We start from the raw sequence: 25,821 nt of genomic DNA, 5'->3' as shown, positions 1-25,821 counted from the left end.
TAAGGACAGAGAGAGGGAGACAGGAGGAGGAGATGGCGGCGGGCAGCGTAAGAAGGAGATGGATAAAGACGGAGAGAGGTAACTAGAGCACAGGGCTGGAGACGAGAGGGATAGAGAGGTTGGTGTGAGGGAGAGAATATGTGAAGGAAGGAAGAGTGAGCGAGGGGAGGAGAGGAAGCTGTAAAGTGCATTGATTTTTTTCCCCTCCTTCCTCAAACTAATTAAAGTTTTGGCCTGGTTCAGTGATTACCCCACTGCTTACAGAGGCTTTCTCCTGCTGAAGGGCTCTGTGCGCTACCTCTCCCCTCCTCTTCTCCTCGCTCTCCTCCCCCCATTCCCCCAGATGCCTGCCCCACCACCACTTATTTACATAGCTAGGGGTACTTTACTATGGAATTACAATTAAGAAGAAACAGGGTAGACTTTCTAGTAAAGTCCACACAATGTCAAGTGAGTCTTGACTGCCATTGGTTACACTCATTTTTGAGGGGAATTTACCTCAAGTAGGAGAATTGTCTCAAGTACTTTATTTCGGTCTTTCTGCTCCTGAAGTTCCCCTCCTATTTTTGTCCATTATTTCAGTCTTCAGACTTCTTGCAGTCCAAGTTTTGCTGTTTGAGTTCAAGGGTGTTTTCACGCTATTTGGAGGAGTTCCAAGAAGGGGAAGAGTCCTTCTTTGGACATTTGGACATATGTGAACAAAGCAATCACTGGTTTAGTTTTGGGAAACCTCCACTTTTACCAAGCTGGTCTTGTGCCTTTACAAAATGCTGTTGGAGTTTCTTTGCCTTTGTACGCCACTGCTCGGCAGAGCTGTGAAAGCCTCTCACGTTCATGTGCTGATCCACAAGTCTGAAACTTCTGTATCAGGCCTGAGCCTGAATCGGAATATGAATTTCGGAAAGGCCCGGATAATGAGATGGACGCGAATATTTCTCATATCCAAAATTGCTTGTTATTATCTGGAAATTGAAAAAAGAAAATAAGTTTTATGTCATGTGCTTCAGTGATGCAGGATGTGCTGCCTGGAGGTTGCAACTCCAGTCATTTTCCTCTGTTCCTTCTCACTGGATTCATTCACTGAGGCTGTGGCTTCATTTCAGTGGTTTTAGTGGGATGTGTTAATTTCCCCCATTAAAAGAAGCACCAGTTGAAAGATGGCCATTTAGTCCACAATCCTCCAGATACTAGACCTTGTCTCTCTAAGTGAGTAAGCAAGTGAATTTTATTTAGTATAGCACCATTCATAGAATAAAATCACAAAGTGCGTCACAGGAAAAATATTCAATTTAAAATGAAATCATAAAAAAAAAAAAATGAAATCACAAAACAGTAAAAGAAACAGACAATAGCATAATTAAAACATTAGTCTGTACAAGGTGAGTTGAAGGCCTGTTTAAATAAATGTGTCTTTTAGAGTTTTTTTAAAAGTAACAACAGAGACAGCTGAACGAATATCTACAGGAAGAGCGTTCCACAATGTTGGTGCCACCATTTCAAAAACATGGTCACCTTTTGTCCTTAGACGAGCTCGAGGGACAACCAGCAAGCCCTGGTCAGAAGACCTGAGTGACCTACTGGCGAGGTATGGAGCAGGTTGGCGATATATTCAGGAGCCTGACCATCCAGAGCTCTATACACAAAAATAAGAACCTTAAAATGAATCCTAAATTTAACTGGAAGCCAATGTAGGGAAGATAGAATTGGAGTGATGTGGGTTGTCCGGCTGGACTAGGCCAACAGCCTTGCAGCAGCGTTCTGGACTAATTGAAGACGATGAAGGGACGATTTACTCTACACGCAGGCAGCTGCCTTTCACTGTCTCACAATATATGGAGGCATCAATAGTTCAGCTGTGAAAGCCTTATGTCAGATTTCTTTAAACCTCCTCAAACCATACATTAGAATCAAGCTAAGAACTTTTACTTTATGTGTTCATTTCCTCCACTCAAAAAATCAAGTTGTAGTTCATTTTGAATTCTGCCTTTATCACTCAGGAAAAGTTAGACAAAGGATAGGGTGAGCCACCATAGACAGGCACTGGTAGGTGTGGCAGCTAGCTATATCTTGTATGTCAGTCAATTTTCATTCATTTAAGATGTAAAGCCATCATGTTTATTCAAATTTTGACATGTTTTGGTTGAATAGATACAGGTAAAGATAAAAACAACTCTGCACGCCCCTATTCTGTATTTTTGTGAGTGGTGTTCAACATTGACAAATATGCTCATCCACCCAAAGTTGATAAAAGCATCTGACCTTCTCGCTGCTCCAAGTCAACCCACAACTCATTTTGTTGGTAGATTAACTGGCTAACGTCAGTCAGCTTCGTGTGTGCTTTCTTTGCCCTGCTTTTTTATTGCAGTGTGAAGAAAAAAAGCCCTGAGTACAATATACAACCACATTTCATTCATCATCTGAATCAGGACAAAGCAAGCAAGCTACATGTGTGATAGCCCCCTGTGATTTTCAGGCTGAAACTATTTCACTCAGTAAATACATCTCTAAAAGAACTGAACGGCAATAGTTGATGGATGGGACAACACACACATCATGAATTATAGCCACTCAAAGGGCCCATACTCCTGCCAAGCTCCACGACACACTTAATTTATTATTCTATGAATAGAAAATGTTTGAAAATCTGTCATGCTGATTGGCTGATGATGATGAATCTTAGAGGACACAGAAATTGTGTCTGGGAATAAAGTAGCTTGATACAAAGATTCAGAGTCACTGAGTTGTGTCATGTCATGTTCTTGTACATGTTCTAAAAGGCTTAATTTGATTTTGTTGTACCTCTGGGAGTAGCTTTGTACACTCAGGCTGCTGCATGTTCCATTTCATTGCAATGACCACAAATGTCAAACATCGACACACACGTGATGACAAAACTTAAAATGTCCAGCACATATAGTGTACATGGAACAACCTCTAAAGCAGAGGACGTCTTATTTCTAGAGGTTAAATTTTTACACGGTGCAATTTTTAAACAGTAAAATTTTTATTTAGAAGAAGAAACTCAGCACACACTTTTTTGTATAGCAGAACGTGGTTTTGTCTTCTTGGCTTGGTTCCAATGTATTTATGTTTGTACCTTCAAAGATCAAAAAGCCACTATGCCTTGCACTCCTGCGACACTTTACAAATGTGTGTTCCCCGTGTTTGGACAGAGTTCGGTAAGAGAGCGTTCAGTTTTGTTGCTCCTACTGCTTGGAATATGCTCCAGGAGGATTTGAATCTGTCAGATCTTATCTCACTGGATGCCTTTGGGTCCATCTTAAATGAAAGACAGACCCCAGAACAGTGCATGCATTTTTAAATGCTGTTTTGTAATCACAAATTGCACTTTATTTGAAAATAGGTTGCACTTTTAAATTATTGATTGCTTCTACATACCGTCTGTACATATGCTCCATGCTGTTGAGTTGTGCTATTTATTTTGACGTGCGCTGCTGACCTCTTGGCCAGGTCACCCTTGTAAATGAGGTCTTGATCTCAATGGGTCTCATCTGGTTAAATAAAGGTTAAAAAGATAAAAATAAATTTGGTCTGGATGAGGGCAGGGTTTTTTTTTTTTTTTTTTCATAATTTATTTATTTTTTTTATTTTGCTTTAAACACTTTCATGGTATATACATCATCTCTACATTCTCCACATAAGCTTTGAAATCATAATTTCAAAATCACATATATCCCAACGGAATGAAAATAACGTAACAGAAACTAAAAGCAAATTGTGTACAACAAAGGAGTAGTCTTTTCTTTACATAAAATATACAATAAAACTAATAAGCAGTGAAAATAAAATCTGGTCTATGAATTGTTACAAAATTAACCCATTTCCTCCAGTTAGTAGTGAATTGCTCTGACCTGTGATTAACAAGTGCTGTAGTCTTTTCCTTGTTATAATTGTCCATTGTAATGTCCATCCATCCATTTAGAGTCTGGGTTTTAAACCCTTATTGAAACCATCCATGTTGCAAACATTAAAAAAACTGTATTGGTGCATATCTTCTGTGAAAAATGTATAATCTGACTGAAAGATTCACCTAATACTACAAATGTGATTCTTAAGAGACCTTTCATCAACACAAAAATATCAGTTTGTTTTTCGTAACAAAATGAGGCTTTGAAACACATGGCATAAAATTTGAATTTTGAATTTCAACAACATTCTTGATTTAAAAAAGCACCTAACAAAACTCTTGACAGATGTTTTGACAGATGTGTTAAAGGTACTTTAATGTCAAAAACAGTTGAAACACAGACTATGTTGAAGAAGAATGTAACTGATAGATTCAAGTGTACCTCAAGCTTTCCCTTTCCCTTTCCCTGACGGTTGACCATACTTGCTGAAAAGGAGGCGTGGCTCTATTTCAGATGATGATGCAAAACTGTGATTGTTTTTTTAGACATCCAGTGAAATGTGTTTTTTCCTTGAGGGGGAGTAAGGCGTCAGCAGTTATAGGTCAGGACTTACTAAAAAAGTAATCTCCACTAGATTGGCCAAGGGGTATGAAAGGGTTAACTCCTGGGCTTGTACCTCATCAAATATTTTATGTTGCGCCCAGCTGGATGAAATATGTACAAGTAGCATTAAAGATGTAACCTGAGGATCCATGTGTATGATGAAATATATATAATCTGAGAAACATACACTGAAACAGATGGCTGAAAACAACCTCTTATATTCAAAAAATGGCCTAAACTAATTGAAATCACACAACCCTATGTCTGTAATGTTGGCTCTGTCAGCATGTCTATAAAAGGATTGATGAGGAAAAAAGAAATCAATATGGTGGAAAATATGTCTGAGTGTTAATGGATGTAATCTGAAGGATTCGTGTAGCGTCAGGAAGATTTCAGCTCCCGGGCTTCACTGCTCAGGTGTTATGAGGAAAACGGTAAGTGTTACATTAAGTGCCACATGGTTTCCCTATCTACAGCATAAGCTCATCAGTTGGCCCAAAGCCGTACTCTCTTTCAGCAAACCAAACCTGTCAAGTCTACTTTGAGATGTTCTGCTAACTAAGAGAGAAACTCAAACAAGCATATGGCACTGAATGGGAAAATAATAGACGCAAATAAGTCCTATAGTGAGAAAAAGTGTGAATGCATATGTGTTCCCGTGTCTCATTTCCGGGTGATTTAGTGAAACAATCGGTCACACTTTGCAAAACAACCCAAATGTATGACAGTCCAAGGATAAATGAAGGTTTTCACATGACATGCCTAGCTTGCAGTTTGGAAATATGAGTTGTGTGTACTGATACAGACATTGATATGCGACTGCACTGGCTTTGCCTCAGGCCTGCTGAGATTGGAGGAACTGGTGCGCCGCTTCCTCATCTCCCGGGAGACGCTGTCAATCAGGATGCTGGATGACAACCTGGACCCTACACCGCTGCTGAAGGAGATCCGTGATGACAAAGTGGCCACCATCATCATAGACGCCAATGCTTCTGTCTCCTATCTCATTCTCAAGAAGGTCAGCTTTACACATACAGTACATTCATTAGATCTGCCCACACATGCAGGATATAGACGTTACTCTTGTATGCACACTGTGGGATTTTCTTCTCTTTAATGCACCCTTATGGGAAATTCAGGTTTCTTTCTTGGAGGGCATGCAGAGTTTATCATCTGTAAATGATAAAACATCTTTGTAAAGTCCCATAGGCTTCACGTTTGCTGTTGTAACAGAATAAACATGTATTTTTACCTCCTCTGTCCTCTAGAGCTGCATGCGGAAACAATATTTATTCACGTCTGCCAGCAACAATCACTTACCCTCCTAAGAAAGTATTCGACAAAAGAACATTTTGCAGGGCTGCAGCGCAGATGTTACCCAGGCTTGTTCTGATTCATGTTACGGCCTGTAATGCCGATAGCCAGCACAGTGACTCACAGTTTGAATGCGTATGGGATGTTTTTTCGCTGGGCACATCACAGCGGCTGTATGCCCTCAGCGAAATGTCCCAGTGTTCGCTTGATGATGTAAAACTGTGATTAACGTATCCCTCCTCCCCCATGTTTTCCCTGTACTTTGTCCCCCAACTGTCTTCTTTGCTCTCTGCCTCTCAATAACTCTCCTCCTTTGCCCCCTCTCTCCCTCCTTTTCTCCCTCCATCAATCCTTCTCTCATCCCTCTCTTTCCTCATTCTGTGTCCCACCTGCCTCCTCCTTATTTTTTTAACCTCACTCTCCTTTTCTCTATGTCCTACAGGCGTCAGAGCTCGGGATGACATCAGCATTTTACAAGTACATCCTCACCACAATGGTAAGAGCTTTTTCCCATACGGCCACTTCCCTCTCTTCTGTCTCCTAGTCCTCCATTTTCCCTCTCTCCTGCTCCCCCTCTTCTGTCCGTTCATGAGCTCAAAAAGGTGCAAAGGCAGGGGAAGTGTTAGATAAAGGCGGAAGAGAGAGGTGACAGAGAGAGAAAAGTGAGAGGAGATGAAGGATGGGAAATGAATGTACTGTACAAAGCTGTGGGTGTGCAGAGGATGATGGCGTTTAAAAAAATGAGAAAGAAAGAAAAAGGGGTCTGAGGTGAAAGTAATGACAGCCGCGATTTGCCCTTTTTCTGCTGCCACCTGCCACCTTCTCTATGCTTCCGGTGTTTTCATCTGCCACTTTGATACACTCACCTCCCATTCTACCATTTGAATTAATATGTCACTTAATACTTTGTACAGGAGTTTGACTTTTCACTCCCCTTCTTCTCCCTCAGTGCATGTGCTTCATAGCTGTGTCTTGTGTGTATATGTCTGCTAAGAGCTGCAGGAGCCTTTTCCATCAGCCTCTCCTCCTCTGAATCGCTGTTTTTTCCATTTTCCTAGCTTTTTTCTCCCTCCATCAGAGATTAGATGTTGTCATTCCCCCTAGCCTCTCTTTTTCTCTATCACACTCTTCTTTGCAGAGTCTCTTTTAAGATTTGAAACACTGTCAACATTGTCACTCACCTCAATTTTCTCTCTCTCACTCTACAAACACACTCACTCTTCACCCTCTTCCTCCTCTTCCAGGACTTCCCGCTACTGAGACTTGATGATATCGTGGATGAGCAGTCCAACATTGTGGGTTTCTCCATGTTCAACACCACCCATCCCTTCTATTTGGAGTTCATCAGGAGCCTCAACCTCTCCTGGAGGGAGGGCTGTGACCTGACGTACCCCGGCCCCGCGGTCAGTCTCATGGACGCTTGAGTATTCATGCATGTGCACATTCAGGAGGGATTTCCGAAGCTTTGTTTGCATGCCACGTAACATTAAGCTAGTTTATTCCTCACGCTGATTCATGGAGCAGTTAAAGAGATTCAGCCAGTCTTTTGCTTGCATTTAATGGGTATTGATGTTTCCATCTGCATTTCCTCCCTGCTGGTTTACTCATACCTCACATATCTCCTCTCTTTCTTCCTATTTTCCCCGTTAACCGTTCAATCATCTCTGCCGGCACCCTTCCCTTCATTGCATCGCCTCCCTTGACTCCTTGTCTTTCCTCGCTGTCCCTCCTTCCCCCCTCCACATCTCTCTTGATTCCTCCTCCCTGCCACAGCTCTCTTCAGCGCTGATGTTTGATGCGGTGCATGTGGTGGTTGGGGCCGTGAGGGAATTGAACCGCAGTCAGGAAATCGGAGTGAAGCCGCTCAGCTGCACCTCGCCTCAGATCTGGCAACACGGGACCAGTCTTATGAACTACCTGCGCATGGTAAACACCTGTTCAGTTATTGTATTATGATTATGAGTACATGTTCAAATATGTTGTGTTCACTTCCATTGTAGTATCTTGTCTGAGAATAGCTAATCATCATAGCTAGTATTTTTTTTGTACAGTAGCAAAACACAATAGGCAGCTAATAAGAAGTTTCATATAATGCTTATTTATGATACATTATTTAGTATTTAGACAAAATGAGATAAGAACTGTGCGAATGTTAACATTTAGAAAAAAAAAATACATCTAACAATGTTTCAAAATTATGTTTCAATCATTAACTGATTGATAAACATGAATTAATGGCCACTTCAAGGTAATATAAGTGACCTTTTTGGTATAAATTAGCAAAACGATTTTTTAAATGTATTTGGTGTTTAGTGTTACGGTTGGATATGATAAAACATTTGAAAACACCACATAAAAATCAAGATTTCCTGATACTTCAAAGAGAAACTGAGCAAAACAGTAAATTAAAAAATAACAAATCAATCTTTGGTGCCCAGCTGGTTCCCAGATATATATATCGGATAAATATTAACACAAATGACACTCTTATGGTAAACAGCATGAATTTCACATAGAGGAAAACACATTCAGAACATGTGAAACAGATTGCACGTGCCACATGTTTAATTTGCACATGGGAAATGTGAATTTGCACATTTATCAAGATGAAGCCCATTTAAAAGAAGAAATTCCACATATACTGCATATTTTCTGTGTGTGTAGTCTGCCGAAGTATTCAAAAAAAAAAAAACATTCTTAATTCATGTTTTTGTTTTCTATTAAATCTCCTGTGAGGAACATTCTGTTTCTGTCAATTGTGGCTCTCCCTGTGGACAAAGTGATTCCCCTCATCTCATTGCTGATCTGGTCTGTCCTCTGATTAAAAATCTCATCCAGCTTTCTGTAAACAGTCAAATGGAAAATGATAGAAGCATTACCAGTCTTGTTATGAATGGTCTTGTTTGCTATTTTAGGTTATCAACAGGCCTCACTGTTAACATCAGTCGGTTTTATAACCAATTAAAAACTCCTCACAGGGGCTTTAAAACAGAAATGATCATTTTTGAGAACCTGTTGGTAAATATGCAGCGTTTTTTGCTTGAAAAGATTCAGATGTTTACCAGAACTGTGGTCCATCATTTTTCTCTATTGACTTAAAGACTACAGTTCAACTACTGTGTGTGTCATCCTCATGTCATGCTGCATGTAACCTCTGTCTCTTGTTGCTCTCTGTCATCTCCCATCTCTGGTCGTCAGTGTGTGTCTCTCTCATCGACGACCTGTTGTCAAGGCAGCCTGAGCCCCATCTCTCATTGCCTCCTCCCCACCGGCCCGACATCTGCCTTTGTTAGTCAACATCATGGTGTGCTCCATCTTCAGCACCGTGCCATTCATCATAGATCTCACTTACTGTGCCAGCACCTGGGGTTCTGGAGAGGCAGAGCTGAGCTGTGAGCTGCACTTCTGAGTCCTATTAGGGAGCTGTTGGCTGTTTTTGCTACTCTATCTGAGCCTCCAAGCTCAGTCAGTCACTGTCTCTCCTCTTCTTAAAGTTGATCCAAAACTGATCGTCCATGTCTGGTCCAGACACTTCCTCTGTCTCTGTAGCTCTCTCTGGCTTCTTGTCTTTCACTCTCTGTTTCCTCCTAATTACTGTAGATAGTTTCTCTTTGCCTAACTATGATGGATAGTGAGAAGAAGAGTGTTTTTTAGAGAAGATTGCCTGTGTTTTCTCTCCATTTGTCCTCATTTTTTCTTCCTACTTTCATCTCATTTTCCCATCTTTCCTCTCCTTTTTTCTCTGTGATCATGCTTCTCCACCTCACTTTCTTTGTCTGCCTGCCAGGTGGAGTACGATGGTCTGACTGGCCGTGTGGAGTTCAACAGCAAAGGTCAGAGGACCAACTACACCCTGAGGATCCTGGAGAAGCACCGAGGAGGCCACAAAGAGGTCAGGAGTCACCTGTTGTTGTGCATCAGCCAGGTTACATTGCCCCCTGGCTATGGGTTAGTTAGATCCCCTTGTCTGACGTCACAATGCCGGGAGAGGTGTTAAATACTGAGGTCAGCCAAATATCTTAACTTTCTGAAGATGCTTTGCAATGCTTCATCTGACGTCAATGTAGTGGAATCTGCCATTGGTCAGTCAAACAACATTCATTTCATCTGAAGGTTACTGGAACACATAAGCTGCTCAATCATTGAATTTAATTTAATTGGACGGCTGCTAAATCTTTATGGCAGGTCAGCATCGACTCCAGTGTAAGAGTTGGTCTTAATAATGTGTTGCTGCTAAAACTGTCTCTGCATGGTAAAACTGTGTTTTAACGCTTGCAAACTTTTTTTTCTCTTTACTTTTTTTCTGTCAACTCAATCTTCTCAGATGTGAAGCCATAGAAATGATATTTTATTAATGGATGCGTTATTTTCCTCTCATAGCTACAAACAATGACATTACTTTGTAGGACATTGTATTTTGCCTCAAGCTCAGCACAGTGTGGATGTGCAGATAGAATTACATACAGTTCATTCTGTACTGTACATCATACTGTATGTATACACTATAATGGAGACTTAGTGGAGTTTGTCTTTGTCTTGTGTAGAACTGGATTTTTGAGGCTTGTATCTGATCCGTGTTGGCTTTTAGCGTCGGACTTATCGCCTTATCGTACGTTGCCTTTCAGTGGAATTTTATCCCGATAACATGATCACATTTTTCTGTGATTTTAACAAATCTGTCTGTTTATACTCATGATTCCAACCAAAACTGGATCAATAACTAGGAAGTGTTGACTGTTGTAATCTCAAGGGGATTAAGTTAAGTCCCCAGCCTTTGTTAAATGTGTTAGCGCAATGATAATTCAGCCTGTGGCTCTTGGATGAAAGCCCTTGCATTTGCAGTATTCTTTGCTAATACAAACTGGCTGTAGAGTTGACATTTCTGGGAAAATAAAAAGATATACGGTATCGAAAAAACCCAGCCATTGTTGGTTTGCAAGAGAGAGTAGGCTGAGGTTGTGTACCGACTTCTGTGGTCTCTGGTGAGTTGCACATAAACTGTTACCATGGCTGAACAAACAAAGAAAAAGATCAATGACCAATGAATGTAAAGTTCAAACACAAGTGCATATCCTACGAAAAAGAACTTTAAGATCAAAACAACCACCAGCAAGGACGCTGTTTGGATCCAAGTTCGAGTGAGGTCTAAAAACACACATGCGGTAACAGTATGAGAGTTTGAAAAAGCAATACATTGATTTCGAGTTTGCTATTTAAAAACTCTTCTGAGGAACTGAAAATGCGGTGGCAGCAGCAGGGTGTTTCTTTTTTGTTGAACTACGGTCGGTCTAATCCAGACAAAAGTGGGGCTCTAATCAATGTCAGGATTTAAATACACAGCAATCCGCTATAATCCACTATTACACTAACAACTCATTTCTACGACAGTGTTGATACATTTTTTTACGTCATACTTTCATATTCTGTAAATTCCTTTTATCTTTAACTTATGTATCCAGTTCTATATGTAGGCTAATAGACCATGGACAAGAAGGTATCTTTGAACATGTAGTTTAACCATAGACTGTATAAATAATGGACGTAGTATCCGTGACGTCACCCATCTATTCCTGAGCGCTGTTTTGAAGCCAATCGGCGGCGACAGCCATATTGGAAATGCGGAACTCAACCAGGCGGAGTGTGATGTAAAGGGGCGGAGTTTGAACCTCTTAGCCAACAGCTATGTGTTCCCGACTCTGAGTCAATTCAGTCATGTACTTATTTGGGCAAAAACTTGTAATCTTAATATCTTCTGAACCGTCGTGTTAGAAAAAATTCACCCCCGTTCAGTGTGTGCCGATAGAGAAATTAGCTACGTAGGGCCAAGCCGTTTTTTGAACCAGGCTGTAAACATGTTTATTAATGCTGCAAAGATCATCTTTTTTTAATTGGTGTCTATGTGGTTACCGGTGTTTCTGCAGCCAGACTCAAGTGGATTCTCAATGAATTGCAGTTTATAACACTTCCGCATGGGCTTCATATTTTGAGACCGGAGGTTGCCGCTTGAGTTTAACTCAAAACTAAGTAAAGGATATTCTGACCACATACTCTGACCTGTATACTTCTGACCTCTCTCAAGTTGAAGGTTTTCTCAGTTTGGGTTAAAGTTGTCTATTTCCATGTATAAGTTTGTGGGTGTTTCCTTTCAAATAGTAAATAAGAAGAGGCGTTAACATTACAGACTTTGTCATAAGCATTACTATAAGCCTACTTTAAATCTGCTTTTATCATCCATCGTACTATCATCAATAAACCCTCAGATAATGAAGACATCCCCACCATCAGATGGCTTGTTAAAGTTAACAGTTAGCTGTTAGTCAACTCAGAAGGCGCTGTATACCGATACAGATACTGAATGACAGAGCTGCTATTGAACTAAGATCAGTAACACTGCATCTCTATACTTGACTGCACCATGCCAAATCATGGGGGGGCTGTTGAACCAGGTTAGTGGTAGCACTCACAGCAAATTAATACGGGATGTGTTGGCTTAATTTAATCAGTAATTTTCCTGATTGTTCCATGGTGGGGTTAAGGTGGGGCTTACAAAATACTTTATAGAGCTGTAGCCAAGCCAAGTCCTACCAATTTGCCACCTCTGTGAACATGTTGAGGTTGTTTTATTTAACAAAACAATCGTTTTGCTTTCTCTAAAAAGTGAAGTGTATCACCCATCAAGATTCTTTGCTGTGAAATGAGCAACAAAAAGGATGTTTTGGCAGCTTGCATTTAATCCCTTTGTCTAACACATGCCCCGGGGCAGGCATTCAAAATAAAAACATAAAATAATCAGTCTTGTTGCTGATGTTCCGGTCGACTTTTCTAGGTCATAAAGAGACATCAGAATTAGTTTCAGTCTGTTTCATAACCAGTTAAAAACTCCTCACTAGAGCTTTAAAGTGTTTTACATTTTCTGATCAGTGCCCACTGTGGCCACCAGTGGCAATTAGAGCATTTTCCTGGCTCTGATCTTTTCCTTTATTCTAACATGCGATGGATGAAAACCACATCAAAATGTCACAGGGTGCCTGAACACTACAGGGAACCACAAAAATAAATAATAATCAGAAACATTGTCAGACCCAGCTAACGAGGTGTTAAGGACCATTTTGGTGCATTACGCTGCCGATGCACACCCAGCGAGCATTAGAAGGAAAGGTGAGAAAAGATTTTCACCTGCTTCTCAAAGTCAAGATTTAATGAAGCAAGTGTACCCACATCACTGCAGATCCAGACTGAGGGAATTAGGCTGTGCTTCATTACCTGTAGGAAAAACTTTCTTTTCATATTCTCTTATTATGTCTTTCCATGCTCGAACAAAAGGCCAAATGATTACCTTGCTAACATGAAATCCCCCCCTTACAACCATTTTTAAATCTACATGTTAACTCAGTTAGGTCGTGATAATTAACTCTTAAACTCTGCACACCTCTTTGCACAGCAGCGCCCACACTGTAACCAGAAAGACCACTGTTAAATGTCAAGGTGGGATAAAGAATGTTGTAGAAAAACCGTGATTCTGTCTAAGGAGGAGTCATTACCTCTCCTTTGACCTATTGAAAGCTGTAGAGTAGTATCTTTAAAAGAAATGCCTCTGAGAGCTGTGGTTCCACCCCTGCACACTGGTTAGATCATAATCACAGTCTTATCTACCTAAGTGACTTTACTATCTCCATAAAACTGAAATACGTGGGCTGTTTTTGGTGCAATTTAAGAATGGTGTAAGTGAAAGAAAAATAAACACAGCAATAAAACTCCTGATAATGAATGCTTTCAGGTATTTGCCAACAGGTCTCAGCTCATTTCTCTGCGTGTAAACAGCAGGGTTTTTCTTTTACAATGCGTGATACTGAAGATATGTGTTCTGCTCGAGTGGAGTCAGTCCATCAGTGTGTGTTTACTGTATGTATAGGTATGGAAACAGAAGCAAGGCATTAAATATTTAGAATGAAATTTGCTCAATAAAATAGACCAATGGTTTTAATGCACTCACTGAAATACTTGTTTGCTATAGATGGTGTTTAGTCTGCCAGAACAGTAAAACAGTTGCAATGAAGTTAGAGCTCAACAGTGCATTAGTCATTGCACAATAGCCATTGATTTTGTCTTGCTTCCTCCTCTCTGTTAGATTGGGATCTGGTATTCCAACAACACACTGGCAATGAACTCCACCAGCCTGGATATCAATGTGTCAGAAACGCTGGCAAACAAGACCCTCATTGTCACCACCATCCTGGTAAGGTCACGGCCACCCTCAGCACCAAACGTACCGGCTGGTTAGGTCAAAGTTGTTTTTGTGTTGCTGCACAGCCTGTGCTGCAGATCACACTGTGTCACAATCTGTTTCTGCTAATATTGCTGTCACTTTAGCTGTCATAGAAGCTGACAGAGCCCTGTGAGTGACACGTTACAACATTCAAAACACCAATATCATGGTCCAAACACTCAAAGTCATGTCATTCTGGTTTCCTTAAAGAGTAATGTCACACCAGAAAGTCAATAAATTCAACACATGATGCTACTCCAGCATCTTCAGGTTGGTCTGCATATGAAAGATGTTATAGATTTGCCTTAATTCATGTTATATAATGATATATTTTAATAAATTACAAAAAATATAACACAATATATTCAGCTAAACAAGAAAAGCTAAAAAAAAAAAAAGTAGGATAAAGAATAAATCTGTTAACAAATGCACTCTTTTGTGGTTATAGGGCAAGCATGTTTCTAGAATGTACATAAGTTCACTTTAGTTCGTGAGTAATATCTGGCCTTATGTGCTTATTTTGTGAGGGGAAACTACCTTTAGGTCAAAATATGTGACTATAGTAACAGTCATCCTATTCCTCTTGGTGGCCCAGTTTCTCTGAGTCCACCAGCCAGACCGGCGGTCACTGAGTCTGTCTGCCTTCTTGACTCCCTCGCCTCCCTCTGCAGTTTATGTATTTTAAAAGAGTGCTCCAGCAGTTTAGTATTGGACATCCATAATGTTGGGGCGACTCACAGGAGACAGATAGAAAAAAAAAAAAAAAGTATTGTCTAAATTGATTCTGCAGGAGCCAAAATATCCTGACTTTCTCTCCACTCACACAGTATTGGTCAAGCTCCAAAAAAGCTGAATCCTCCAGTTCCCATGATGAAACTCAATGTATCATTTTTTTTGTTAAGACTCTCCCTGCCCGCTTTAGTCCCATGTCTTAAAAACTCAATAACCTGCTTTATAGTCTCTCCAGCACTGTTCTGACGGGCCGAGTTATTCTTCTAAAGACGAATAAAAAAGATTTTGATGAGTCAAATTGGTTGAAAAAACCTTAAAATGTATTTAGTTTGAATCAAGACACAAAGTGCTTTAATGCTTCTTACATTTGAAGAAGCGGACTCTTACTTGAAATGACCAATGACACTAAAAGCGACTTGTGATGGTTTATCAGCTCTGATAAAAAAATTATTGATATTCTAGGAAAGACCCTTATTCACTGTTTTCAAAGACTTAAAAGGGAAAACTGATACCGCTGTTATGTCTGCGCTTGAAATACAAAGCACAAGGTTGGACTGCATATGAAACAAATGAAGCTTTCAGCAATTTGAAATTCAGTACAGGGACTTAGAGGTTGTTTAAGTGTGGATTTTGTGAACATTCAATAAGACCAGGAAAGCTGTTTCAGCCTTTTTTTGCAAGCTAAGCTAATCAAACCCTGGGTGTAGCTTATTTAAGGGACTGATATGAGAGTAATATTGATTTTTTCATTACTCTCTGCCTGCAAGCAAATAAGCACATTTCCCAAAATGTCATTAATCTATCGACAAGTCCCTGTTTTTGAAACATTTCCGTTAATTATCCCCCCCCAAAATAGATACTCCAAGGTTTGGTTTGATTTCCCTCATATTTCCTTCATGTTTAGGAGAACCCGTATGTGATGCGCAAAGACAACTACCAGGACTTTCAGGGCAATGACCAGTATGAGGGCTTCTGCGTCGACATGCTGAGGGAGCTGGCAGAAATCTTAAAATTCTCCTTCAAGATCAAGCTGGTGGATGATGGGCTGTACGGCGCTCCAGAGCCCAACGGCTCTTGGACTGGCATGGTTGGAGAGCTAATCAACAGGGTTAGTACTCTCCCTCCCCCTCCATCTCTCTCTCTCTTTCTCTCTCTGCCTCTCTGTCTTTCTATCTCCAACACACACACACACACACACACACACACACACATACACACACACACACACACACACACACACACACACACACACACACACACACACACACACACACACACACACACACACACACACACACACACAAGAAAAAAGCTCAAATGCTCCAACCAGTGTCTTTACAAACAGAAAATTTATACTGAACACACTCACCAGAGCATGCATGCATGCACGCACACACACACACACACACACACACACACACACACACACACACACACACACACACACACACACACACACACACACACACACACACTACTGTAGCCCCAAACCACAACTCTGCTGTAACTCCCCATGTCTCAAATTGCCCTCAGAGGGGAATAAGTCTCTTATCTAGGACAAAAGCTGACTTGATAATTCCCCAAAAGAGAGCGGTAGCATTGCCTAAAATTGTCCGCACCATCTTTCCATGCGGTAACCCTCTTCTATCCCAGCAGTAGCGTCCCTCTCACAGCCCCCACCCCTTTTTTCTCCTTCTGTCCAGGCCGAGTGCGCCTCTGATAGACACTCCGGTTGAAGCGGGCTAATGAGAGCCCCTTTTTGCTTAATTACCATACGGTATACTTCAATTACTAGGCTGTGGTCCCTGTGTGGGGCCTGCCACACTGGTGCTCCCCTTGCTCTCCATGCTTCCTCTCCCTCCCTGCCCTCCCCATTGCCTGATCACTCAGCTCTAATTAGCAGCCCATGTTCATCAATTAGCTTTTAATGGAAGAGATGGAGGGGAGGCAAAGCGACCAGAGACCTGCAAGGTTTTTATACAGGTGCAAAGACCAGCCATCCAGTGCTTGCTTGCAATTAGCCTCGTTTGGATGGTGGGTAATGTGTGAGTGTTTCTGCCAAAAAGGGAAGAGGCAGAGTGCATGTCTGTATGTTTTTCCAAATGTGCTTTCAAGTGCACAGTCAAACTTTTCATTTCTCATTCGGGGAGTCAACATTTTGCACAAACAGTGCTCTCAGCGTCAAGTGCCTTTCTATTTTTGCACAGTTACCTTACCGCTTGCTGTTTTTCTTCTTGACTCTCCCCCGCTACCTCGATCTTTCTCTCGCCCCCACTACTATCTAACCACCTATCTATCTTTGTCAATCCCACAGAAAGCAGACCTGGCCGTGGCCGGCTTCACCATCACGTCGGAGAGGGAGAAAGTTATCGACTTCTCCAAGCCGTTCATGACCCTGGGGATCAGCATCTTGTACCGAGTTCAGCTGGTGAGAGTGATACCAGCAACAGATTGTGTGTTTGATTTCAAATCTATTGTTTGCACTGCTTTTAAGGTGACAGCGTCATACAGAAGACAACGGGGCAACACTATTTGGATCACTCTTAACGAATCCGACTGAATATTACACAAGACTTGATCACATCTTTGAAGCTAAGGATTGTGTTTGTGTACTAAGCTGCATCCACTCTGTCCAGAGTGAAATTTATAGGTGTAATTTGAATTGCTCAATAAGTCAGTGCTTTGTAACTGGGTAACAGTGGCAGCTTTACATTGCTAATGAGCTTTTGGATCAAAGCCAAGCATGCTTCAGCAGTGGGCATTGTGAAACGGAGCATTTATGGATTGTAGCATTAGCGTATCAAAGCACTGCAGACTTACTATCAGAGTGCAGTGAAGGACACACTGCCCTCCTGTGGTGCAAAGGAGACATGACCTGACTGCTGAGACGTGACTCCTTGTTTTCTAACATGCTGTACCTTCCTGTTTGTCTCTGCTGCTCTCTCTCTCTCTACTTCCTTTTCTTCTGTCTTTTCACACCAGGGTCGGAAGCCAGGTTACTTCTCCTTCCTTGATCCTTTCTCTCCGGCTGTCTGGCTCTTCATGCTGCTCGCCTACCTGGCTGTCAGCTGCGTGCTCTTCCTGGCTGCAAGGTCCATACATTACATCACACACTGTACTGATAGTCTGCAGCCCACATCTCTGCTCTATCACCATTTATCTTGTACAACACGGGGCGCCTGTCACATAACAGAAATTTTTACCTTATACAACCTCCAGTAGACAGTTTGACAGCGATCGTATGACTGATTAGGAGTGACTTGAATGATATGACAGAAATACATTACTGTGCTGCAGCATGACCTCAAGGTCGTTCCACTGTACATGTGTTTCCCTGCCAGGCTGAGTCCGTACGAGTGGTACAACCCTCACCCGTGTCTGAGGGAGCGCAGGGACATGTTGGAGAACCAGTACACCCTGGGAAACAGCCTGTGGTTCCCTGTAGGAGGTTTCATGCAGCAGGGATCAGAAATTATGCCCAGAGCCCTGTCCACCAGATGTGTTAGTGGAGTGTGGTAAGTAAGGATGGCTAAGTTTGTGATGCTTTTGCTTATCATTTCTTCACATGGAATTCTGACTTAAGCTGTGCAGAAAGCTCAGTGAAAGGGTTTGAAGCATGAGATCTTTTTCTGCATTCATATTCTGAAGAGAGAAGGTATCTCTTTGCTCACATTAAATCTGGGTTAAGAATGAAGGTGTACAAGAGGGACTGAACTGGTTAGAAAGCCAATCGTGTTTCGATTTGTAGTTCACACAAGTATTGTCTGAAATCCAGAACAGATGTTCGGAGGTGAAGTACTTCTACTCCAGCAATAAAAGAACTACAACAACTCTACGGAATGTCCTTAGAAACATAATGGGAGACACAATGTATTTATTATTTTTTTTAAGTTGTGTTTTGGGCTTTTTGCCTTTAATTGATAGGACATCTGAAGAGAGACAGGAAATGTGGGGAGCAGAGACTGGGGGAAGACATGCAGGAAATGTTCGCAGCCAGGAATGGAACCGGGGACCCCTGCGTCGAGGACTGTAGCCTCTGTATGTGGGGGCGCTTAGATCGCTAGGCCACCAGCGCCCCACAATGTATTCATTTTAACAATATATGTTCCACATTTTAAGAATCCATATTTTCTCAAAAGCCCCCCTTAGAAGTGTGCTTTAATACAAATTAACTGGCTTGCAATTTCTTTGCAGAGAACTTGCAATTTTCCTTCCCCTTGCTTTTCTCTTCAGCACATCTGCTGTGTAAGATAATGACATTTACATTTTAAATTTCAAGCAAATAGCTGATGTATAGCTCGGTCCCGGTGCTCCAGCACTCCAAGCAAACAACACAAAAATGCTAAGTTCACAGAAATGCTAAAGCCTGATGATACTCCTGTGGCAACAGAGTGACTGTGAAAGAGACACGTGCAAAGGTAGAAAAAAAGAATGCTAAGAGCTAAGGAGATAAAAAAGAGTAGACAGGGAAGTGCTGTTTACACTGAATTGAGTAAGATATAGGATTTAGAGAAACATGAAGTGAAGTGAGTGCAGGTTTTTCTTCTTGAAAAGTTTTCAGATATAAAAGAGTCCAATCTGAGGTTTCTAAGTGCTGAATGTTATCTGTTTGTTCAGAAAACCCTAAACCCCATTTCTCACTTTACCACAGGCTTACAGGATATGATGATAAATGTTGGGAGACAGTATGAAATTGGGAATTTAAGATGATTTGTTCAGAGGAAACTGTGTGTGTTTAATAAGCCATTTGAAGTTTCAAATCAATGAGTAGAACTACATATTTGGATGTTTTGCATCATAATGAAATAGCTTTATTTGTTTGGCTTTTCCTTTGCTGGCTGAGCCACAACGCAGAGATTCCTTGTTGTTTTTTTAATCTGTAAAATGTTTCACCATTGATTTCCTCAACAATTTACTCTATCTTGTAAAGATTTTGTGATCTTAAAAAGCTTTATACTGAGACAAAAGACGAGATCTATGTCGCCCATCCATACATTTACCCATTTCCATCTTGTCTTGCCTTTGTCTCCCCCTTGTAGGTGGGCTTTCACGCTGATCATCATCTCCTCCTACACGGCCAACCTGGCAGCCTTCCTGACCGTGCAGAGGATGGAGGTCCCCATCGAGTCTCCAGACGACTTGGCCGACCAGACCAACATCGAGTACGGCACCATCCATGGGGGCAGCACCATGACGTTCTTCATGGTACGACCCAACAGCAGCTATTGTTATTGCTGGCGTTGAGACTTCTGTATGGGTAGATGGGTGTGTTTGTATGCTCAGTGATGTTTAGAGTCAGGCAATTTCTTAAATTTTGTTTATACGTAGCAACAGATTTGTTGAAGTTGAAGTTGCATTTTTGTGTGCTTGTATGATTTAGTGCAGGGTTTTGTCGCTATGCCTGAAGTGAGAGCCTGTCCTCATATGTTATTGTATCTCTGAGTTTCTCTGTTGTTTTCTTTACGGCTGTTTGTGTTAAGTGGCTGACTGCCTGTGTTTGCTTATGAGAGCGCTTCTGGCATCTGTGTCGGCATCTGTGTTTGTCATACAGCCTGTGTGTTTGTGAGTGAGTGTGTGTGTGTATATTTGTGTAGGTGTGTTTGCACGTGGGAGCATGTGTAGGTGAGTGTATGAAAAAATAAGTATTTGCTTATTTGTGTGCATGCAAGGGATATGGCTACATGCCAATAAGTGAGTGAGTGTGTGTGTGTGTGTGTGTGTGTGTGTGTGTGTGTGTGTGTGTGTGTGTGTGTGTGTGTGTGTGTGTGTGTGTGTGTGTGTGTGTTTCATTCTCATAGTGTCTATCCATATTGAGGGTTTATGAAAGACTGGTTCATGTTTGCTTACATGAGCCAGTTTCAGTGCTACAGTATATTACCCCACTCAATGCCTAATCCACACACACAGACTCAAAGCGCACACATACAAACACATACGCAGTTATTACACACAGATGCCGCCCTCCTCCACCCTCTCCTTTCTTCACAAGCACTGCACACAGGGATACAACATGTAATTGTACTCTTTAAACACTTAATCCTGTTTAGTAGCTTGCCATATTTTTCTTAAGTGATGTACCACCTCCTGTGTGCTGATTTACCTCCAACTGTATGAAAGATGATGCATCAGCTACGCCATGAGCGAATAATCTGTTGCCTCAGCACGTCGTTCTTCCCTCTCTGCTCTATCCTCTCCTGTCTCCCTCTATTTGCCATTGATGTTTTACTCTGCTTGATTCTCTATTCCATGTGCACTACCCCCCCTGTTTATCGAAGATGCATCCCCCTCTCTGTTTTTTCCTTCTCTCCTCTTTCATTTTTATCGACCTCTATTTGATTGTTGCTTCAAAGATGGATGAAAGAACCTTGAATATAAAAACATTTTGTAGTCAGGAGTTTAATTTCCATTCTTGTTCCTCTGTAGAACTCTAGATACCAGACCTACCAGCGGATGTGGAACTACATGAACTCCAAGCAGCCTAGCGTGTTTGTAAAAAGCACAGAGGAAGGCATCGCCCGAGTGGTCAACTCCAAGTACGCCTTCCTGATGGAGAGCACCATGAACGAATATTACCGCGGCCTCAACTGTAATCTCACAAAGATTGGAGGCCTGCTGGACACAAAGGGCTACGGCATCGGCATGCCACTAGGTAATTACATATGTTATAAAATGGCTTTGTTGAATACTGGATTCTGGTTGGTCAATGAAAGCAGCCAAATAGTGTGACACTTCTGAATATTAAACTGCTGCTGTGAATAGCTGACAGTTGCTATGAATGTAGAATACAGCAGGGAGATGGGGACCTGCCTCATTTATTCAAAGGATAATATACAGTGAGTGGGCTGCTTTGAACCCCTTGATTCTTGTCTTTCCCAGAAGGTGTTCCCCCACTACAAGAACCTGTTCCAGTACATTAAAACACATGGCCATCCCTTTGTCATTCATAATATAACTCAAAATAATGACTTGGAAATTATTTCTTCCACTTTATAAATATTCTGACACTTAGAGTTGCATCCATCTTGCATTCATGGCGACATCTAACTGCTACCTTCTTAAAATGAGCTGACCCGCCTTTGCTTACTCACATTAAACTGAATCTTTCCACTGATGGTCCAATAAAACAAGGTTTACAGGACCACAAGGAAAAGAGCAGCAGCTGATTGAGTTCTTCCTGTTGTATTGTTATGACAGTATTATTTTCCTTTTACAATCCCAATCTTAAAACACAGCCACACCCCACACCCTGTTTTGTTAAGTGTTTACTTCATGCATATTGCATATTGCTCTGTTGTAGTGCAGCTTTTTGTATCTTTTGAACCTTTATTGCCAAAAAATAATACAAAAAATTGACATTGGAGTTATTTTTTGGACTTTCATTTGAAATGCAATACACAACATGTAAAATGCAGTGGAGCTGTTGTATTTTTGTTGTTAAAATATTACGTTTCAACCAAGAACTGTATGGTTTTGAAACTTTTCTAGCTTGTTAAAAAGGACACTCAAATTTTAGGGGTGCTGGGAATCAATTTAGAGGTGCTTCAGCACCCCCAAAAATTGTCTAGAAACGCTTATGATCACCAGCAACAATCTGTCTTCACAGCTATGGTGTGCAGACCCCAGAAGGCTGTAAAAACCAATCAGAATGAAATATACAGCCGTGTTATTATTCCACCATAAGGGACCCCTCACTGAACATTATCTCTTCTGTAATAATTCTAACAATGAGCATACATTTTTCGAACAAAAAATACTTTGTTAAGTGTTTGGACTTAAAGATGATAAAATAAAAACAGGGTGATTACTACAGTAAACTTGTATTTTCATCAAACATTTTACACTCCTTAAAAAGAGCACACATCACAAATTAAAGTTAATTATTCAGTTAAGCTATCTGAACTGTTTCTAGTTATTACTTCGACAAACAGGCTCCATACTGAATCAAAACATAGAAAAGGAAAGGAGAAATTATCACGAGTCCTTGAAGCCTATAAATAGGTTCTGAGAACATCAATATTGATTTAGTCAGTGTCATTTTCAGGCAGGGCATTTCAAAGCCTACAGGCCCCTACAGCAAACACTCAATCACATTTTGTCTTTGCGCCTCAGCTGACATGCCTGCAGATCTAAGGCTATGATCGGCCTTGTCTGGGGTTTAAAGGCCACAGAAGGTCACAAACATGACTGTCACGTCTTTGATTTGACCTATAATTTATCAATAAAGCTCTGAAGTCAGCTGGAAAAATAACAGCAGGAAATCTGTGCAGGGTATAAGGATTGGAACAATGACCCTTTTCCTGCTGATCTTCTGTGCTGTATTTTCACCACAGATTATTAATGAAGACAAACACTCATACAACATATTAAATAATGCAGGGCTCAACAACAGTTTGGGGATCCTACTCAAACTTTGAATAGAAGTAAGCGTTATTATCTTAATCATTATGTACCTTTTTTGCAACTGACCCCTCCTAATGCAGCATCTGATTTTCCATTTTTTAAGGTTGAATTTAGAATAACATTTAGAAATTTAAGTCACAAGTCATGAACACGTCTATCGCACAAGCCCCATGATATTGTATCAGCGCTTGCTTACTTATTTTATTCCGGTAGGGAAGAACAATAAGACTGCAGTGAAGTTCAGATGACAGGACCTGCATGTAGTCAAAGAGGCAGATGCAACATAAAAATTAGTGACGCGCGTAATTATTAAGCCTATAGGACACAGATTTAAAGTAATTAAAATTGTAATGATGACATGTTTAATTAAGACTATGTAAAATGCTGATCTTAAAGGACCTTCTCTTCAAACGCTAATCAAAGACTAAACTCACATGGCTGTCAGTGAGGCAGAAACACCTTCATGAGATCAATTATGCTAAACAGACACATGTAGTGGTACCGATTGGTGAGAGATTAGATCTGAGAAATGTCTTGTACGTGGTTGATTTATTTTTTATCTCAGGGATTAGGAAGTATTTCAACTGGAAGTAATGAACATCCAGTTAATTGCTTTTCCACACGCGTCCGGCTCCTCTGAAGCTCCATCTGAGCACATAGAGGTGGTGTCACCGCATCACAGTGATCTGTTCTGACGAGGAGGAAGAGGGCACGACCAGAGAGAGGAAGCAAGACATGAGATTTAACACAGTGGTGTGCAGACAATAAAACAGAGTTAATGTAAAACAGCATGGAGAGCAAACACAGACGTGATGAGACAGAGAGAAGGACCAAAAGGAGAAACATGGCCTCTAATACTTTGACTTCAGTGTTAGCTGATACCGTGTTCCTGACTGATGCAAGTGTGACAATAACATTTTAAATTGTGCCATTATTTTTAAAAGCTTTATAAAACTACCTGTATGGATGTGATACAAATGTTATTTGTGTTGTATCATCTGGCTCATCACAATGAATAAATCACAACTTAAAAACAAGCGCCACTAACTTAGCAACTGCTCGGCTTGAGGTCTGTCCAAACATCAGTTTGTGCAAAAAAGGAGAATCACAGTATTTAACATAAATTTGGTTCATCTTATGTTTTACCTGTTTAGTTATTTTAACATTAAATATACACTGATCAGCCTTAACATTAAGACCTCTGTGAGTTGAAGTGAACAACGTTGATTATGCCTCTACAATGGATGGGACATCTTGGTAAATGGAACTGGTATAAATGGTACTTATATGGCACTTTTCAGCAACAGTTGAACATTTTGTCCTTGAATTTGATATGTTGTAAGCAGAAAATGCGCTGTAGCAATATGAGCGATTGCGGGTCTACAAAACTGGTGCTCTTGTTGGGCGTTCCCATTCTTCAAGGGTCAGTCCCTACCAAAAATGGTCAGAGGAAGGAAAACTGGTGCACTGGTGACAGGGTCATGGGCAGCCGAGGCTGATTGATGTGTGTGATTCAGATTCAGATTCAGAATACTTGCAATTCAGTTTTACAGTCAACCTGTCAATAGTACAAAATATACAGTAAAGGAAACAAGGAAATAAATAACACGTTGTGACATCTGCAACTACCACAACCAGTGACCGTACAGCAAAGTGGGATGCTTGGTAGTTCCCGATGTATTCTGCCTTTTGTGCTTTTAGCAGCCTTATGGCGGAAGGAATAAAATAATTAGCATAGTGGTTTGTTTTCCGAACTGGAACATGTGGGGGCGAAGGCTGGCATGTGTGGTTTGTTCTAACAGAAGAGTTACTGGAGCTCAAGCTGCTGAAAAGTTAAGGATGGTTTTGGAGGTTTCAGAACATGCTGACCCCTGTCCACTGCAGAAAGTGACTGTAACAGGCCAAACTGTGTTAACTTGATCTCACAATTCCCTAGATCTCAGTTTAATTGAGCATCTGTGGGATGTGCTGGACTACCAAGTCCAATCCATGGGAGCCCCACCTCACAACTAACAGGACTTAAAGGATCTACTGCCAAAATCACATCTGGGCGCCTTATACCACAGCACACCTTCAGGGGTTGAGTGGAGTCCATTCATCTTCAGGTCAAAACTGCTTAGGCTCTGAACTGGCAGGAGAGGGAACTACACAACATCAGACAGTTGGTCTTAATGTTGTGGCTGGTTCGTGTTAAAACACACACTTACACAACTCAAGTGATGTCTGACATTTTGCTAGCTTTTGGTTTAATGTGATACTCTCACAACACACTGTTGTTGTCATCTGACACTACAAGATTGCTTACCTTCTGTTTGTCTCTGTGGCAGCCTTCATAGACTGATCCGTTTTGAAGAATAAGACACAAATATGAGATTGTATCTGTCCTATAATCTTACCCTCATTAGGAAAGCAAATACAAAGAGTATATTTTAGTCGGCTTGCGTTTGTTTGGAAAGAAAAAAACAGCAATAGCCGCCTGTGCTTTTGTTGTGGTAACTGTTTCAAGGAAATAAAACCAACCATGTTTTTATATATTCTATTTTCATGCAGGAAGTACCTCCAATTAAGAATGTTCACGTTGAGGTTTGCTAGTCTTGCTAGTCTTCATCACTTGATAACAAAGGGGTCACTGAGAAA

At 41.0% G+C, this 25,821-nt stretch overlaps 1 protein-coding gene across 1 annotated transcript in view; it reads left to right on the top strand.

The window, feature by feature from the left end:
- Positions 1–25,821, top strand: part of grik5 (glutamate receptor, ionotropic, kainate 5) — a 114,100-nt gene that overhangs the window by 79,659 nt on the left and 8,620 nt on the right. Inside the window, exons 9-20 of the mRNA XM_034697142.1 lie at positions 5,312–5,490; positions 6,229–6,282; positions 7,031–7,189; positions 7,560–7,712; positions 9,574–9,678; positions 13,915–14,022; positions 15,689–15,892; positions 17,099–17,212; positions 17,767–17,876; positions 18,126–18,299; positions 19,824–19,989; positions 21,208–21,433. Coding sequence (XP_034553033.1) covers positions 5,312–5,490; positions 6,229–6,282; positions 7,031–7,189; positions 7,560–7,712; positions 9,574–9,678; positions 13,915–14,022; positions 15,689–15,892; positions 17,099–17,212; positions 17,767–17,876; positions 18,126–18,299; positions 19,824–19,989; positions 21,208–21,433 — 1,752 coding nt within the window. The remainder of the gene's footprint in view (positions 1–5,311; positions 5,491–6,228; positions 6,283–7,030; positions 7,190–7,559; positions 7,713–9,573; positions 9,679–13,914; positions 14,023–15,688; positions 15,893–17,098; positions 17,213–17,766; positions 17,877–18,125; positions 18,300–19,823; positions 19,990–21,207; positions 21,434–25,821) is intronic.

The sequence above is a fragment of the Notolabrus celidotus genome, chromosome 12, assembly GCF_009762535.1.
Source record: "Notolabrus celidotus isolate fNotCel1 chromosome 12, fNotCel1.pri, whole genome shotgun sequence".
NCBI classification, from domain to species: Eukaryota; Metazoa; Chordata; class Actinopteri; order Labriformes; family Labridae; genus Notolabrus; species Notolabrus celidotus.
The sequence above is the reverse complement of the archived record's forward strand: the minus strand, read 5'-3'. Positions and strand labels throughout refer to the sequence as shown.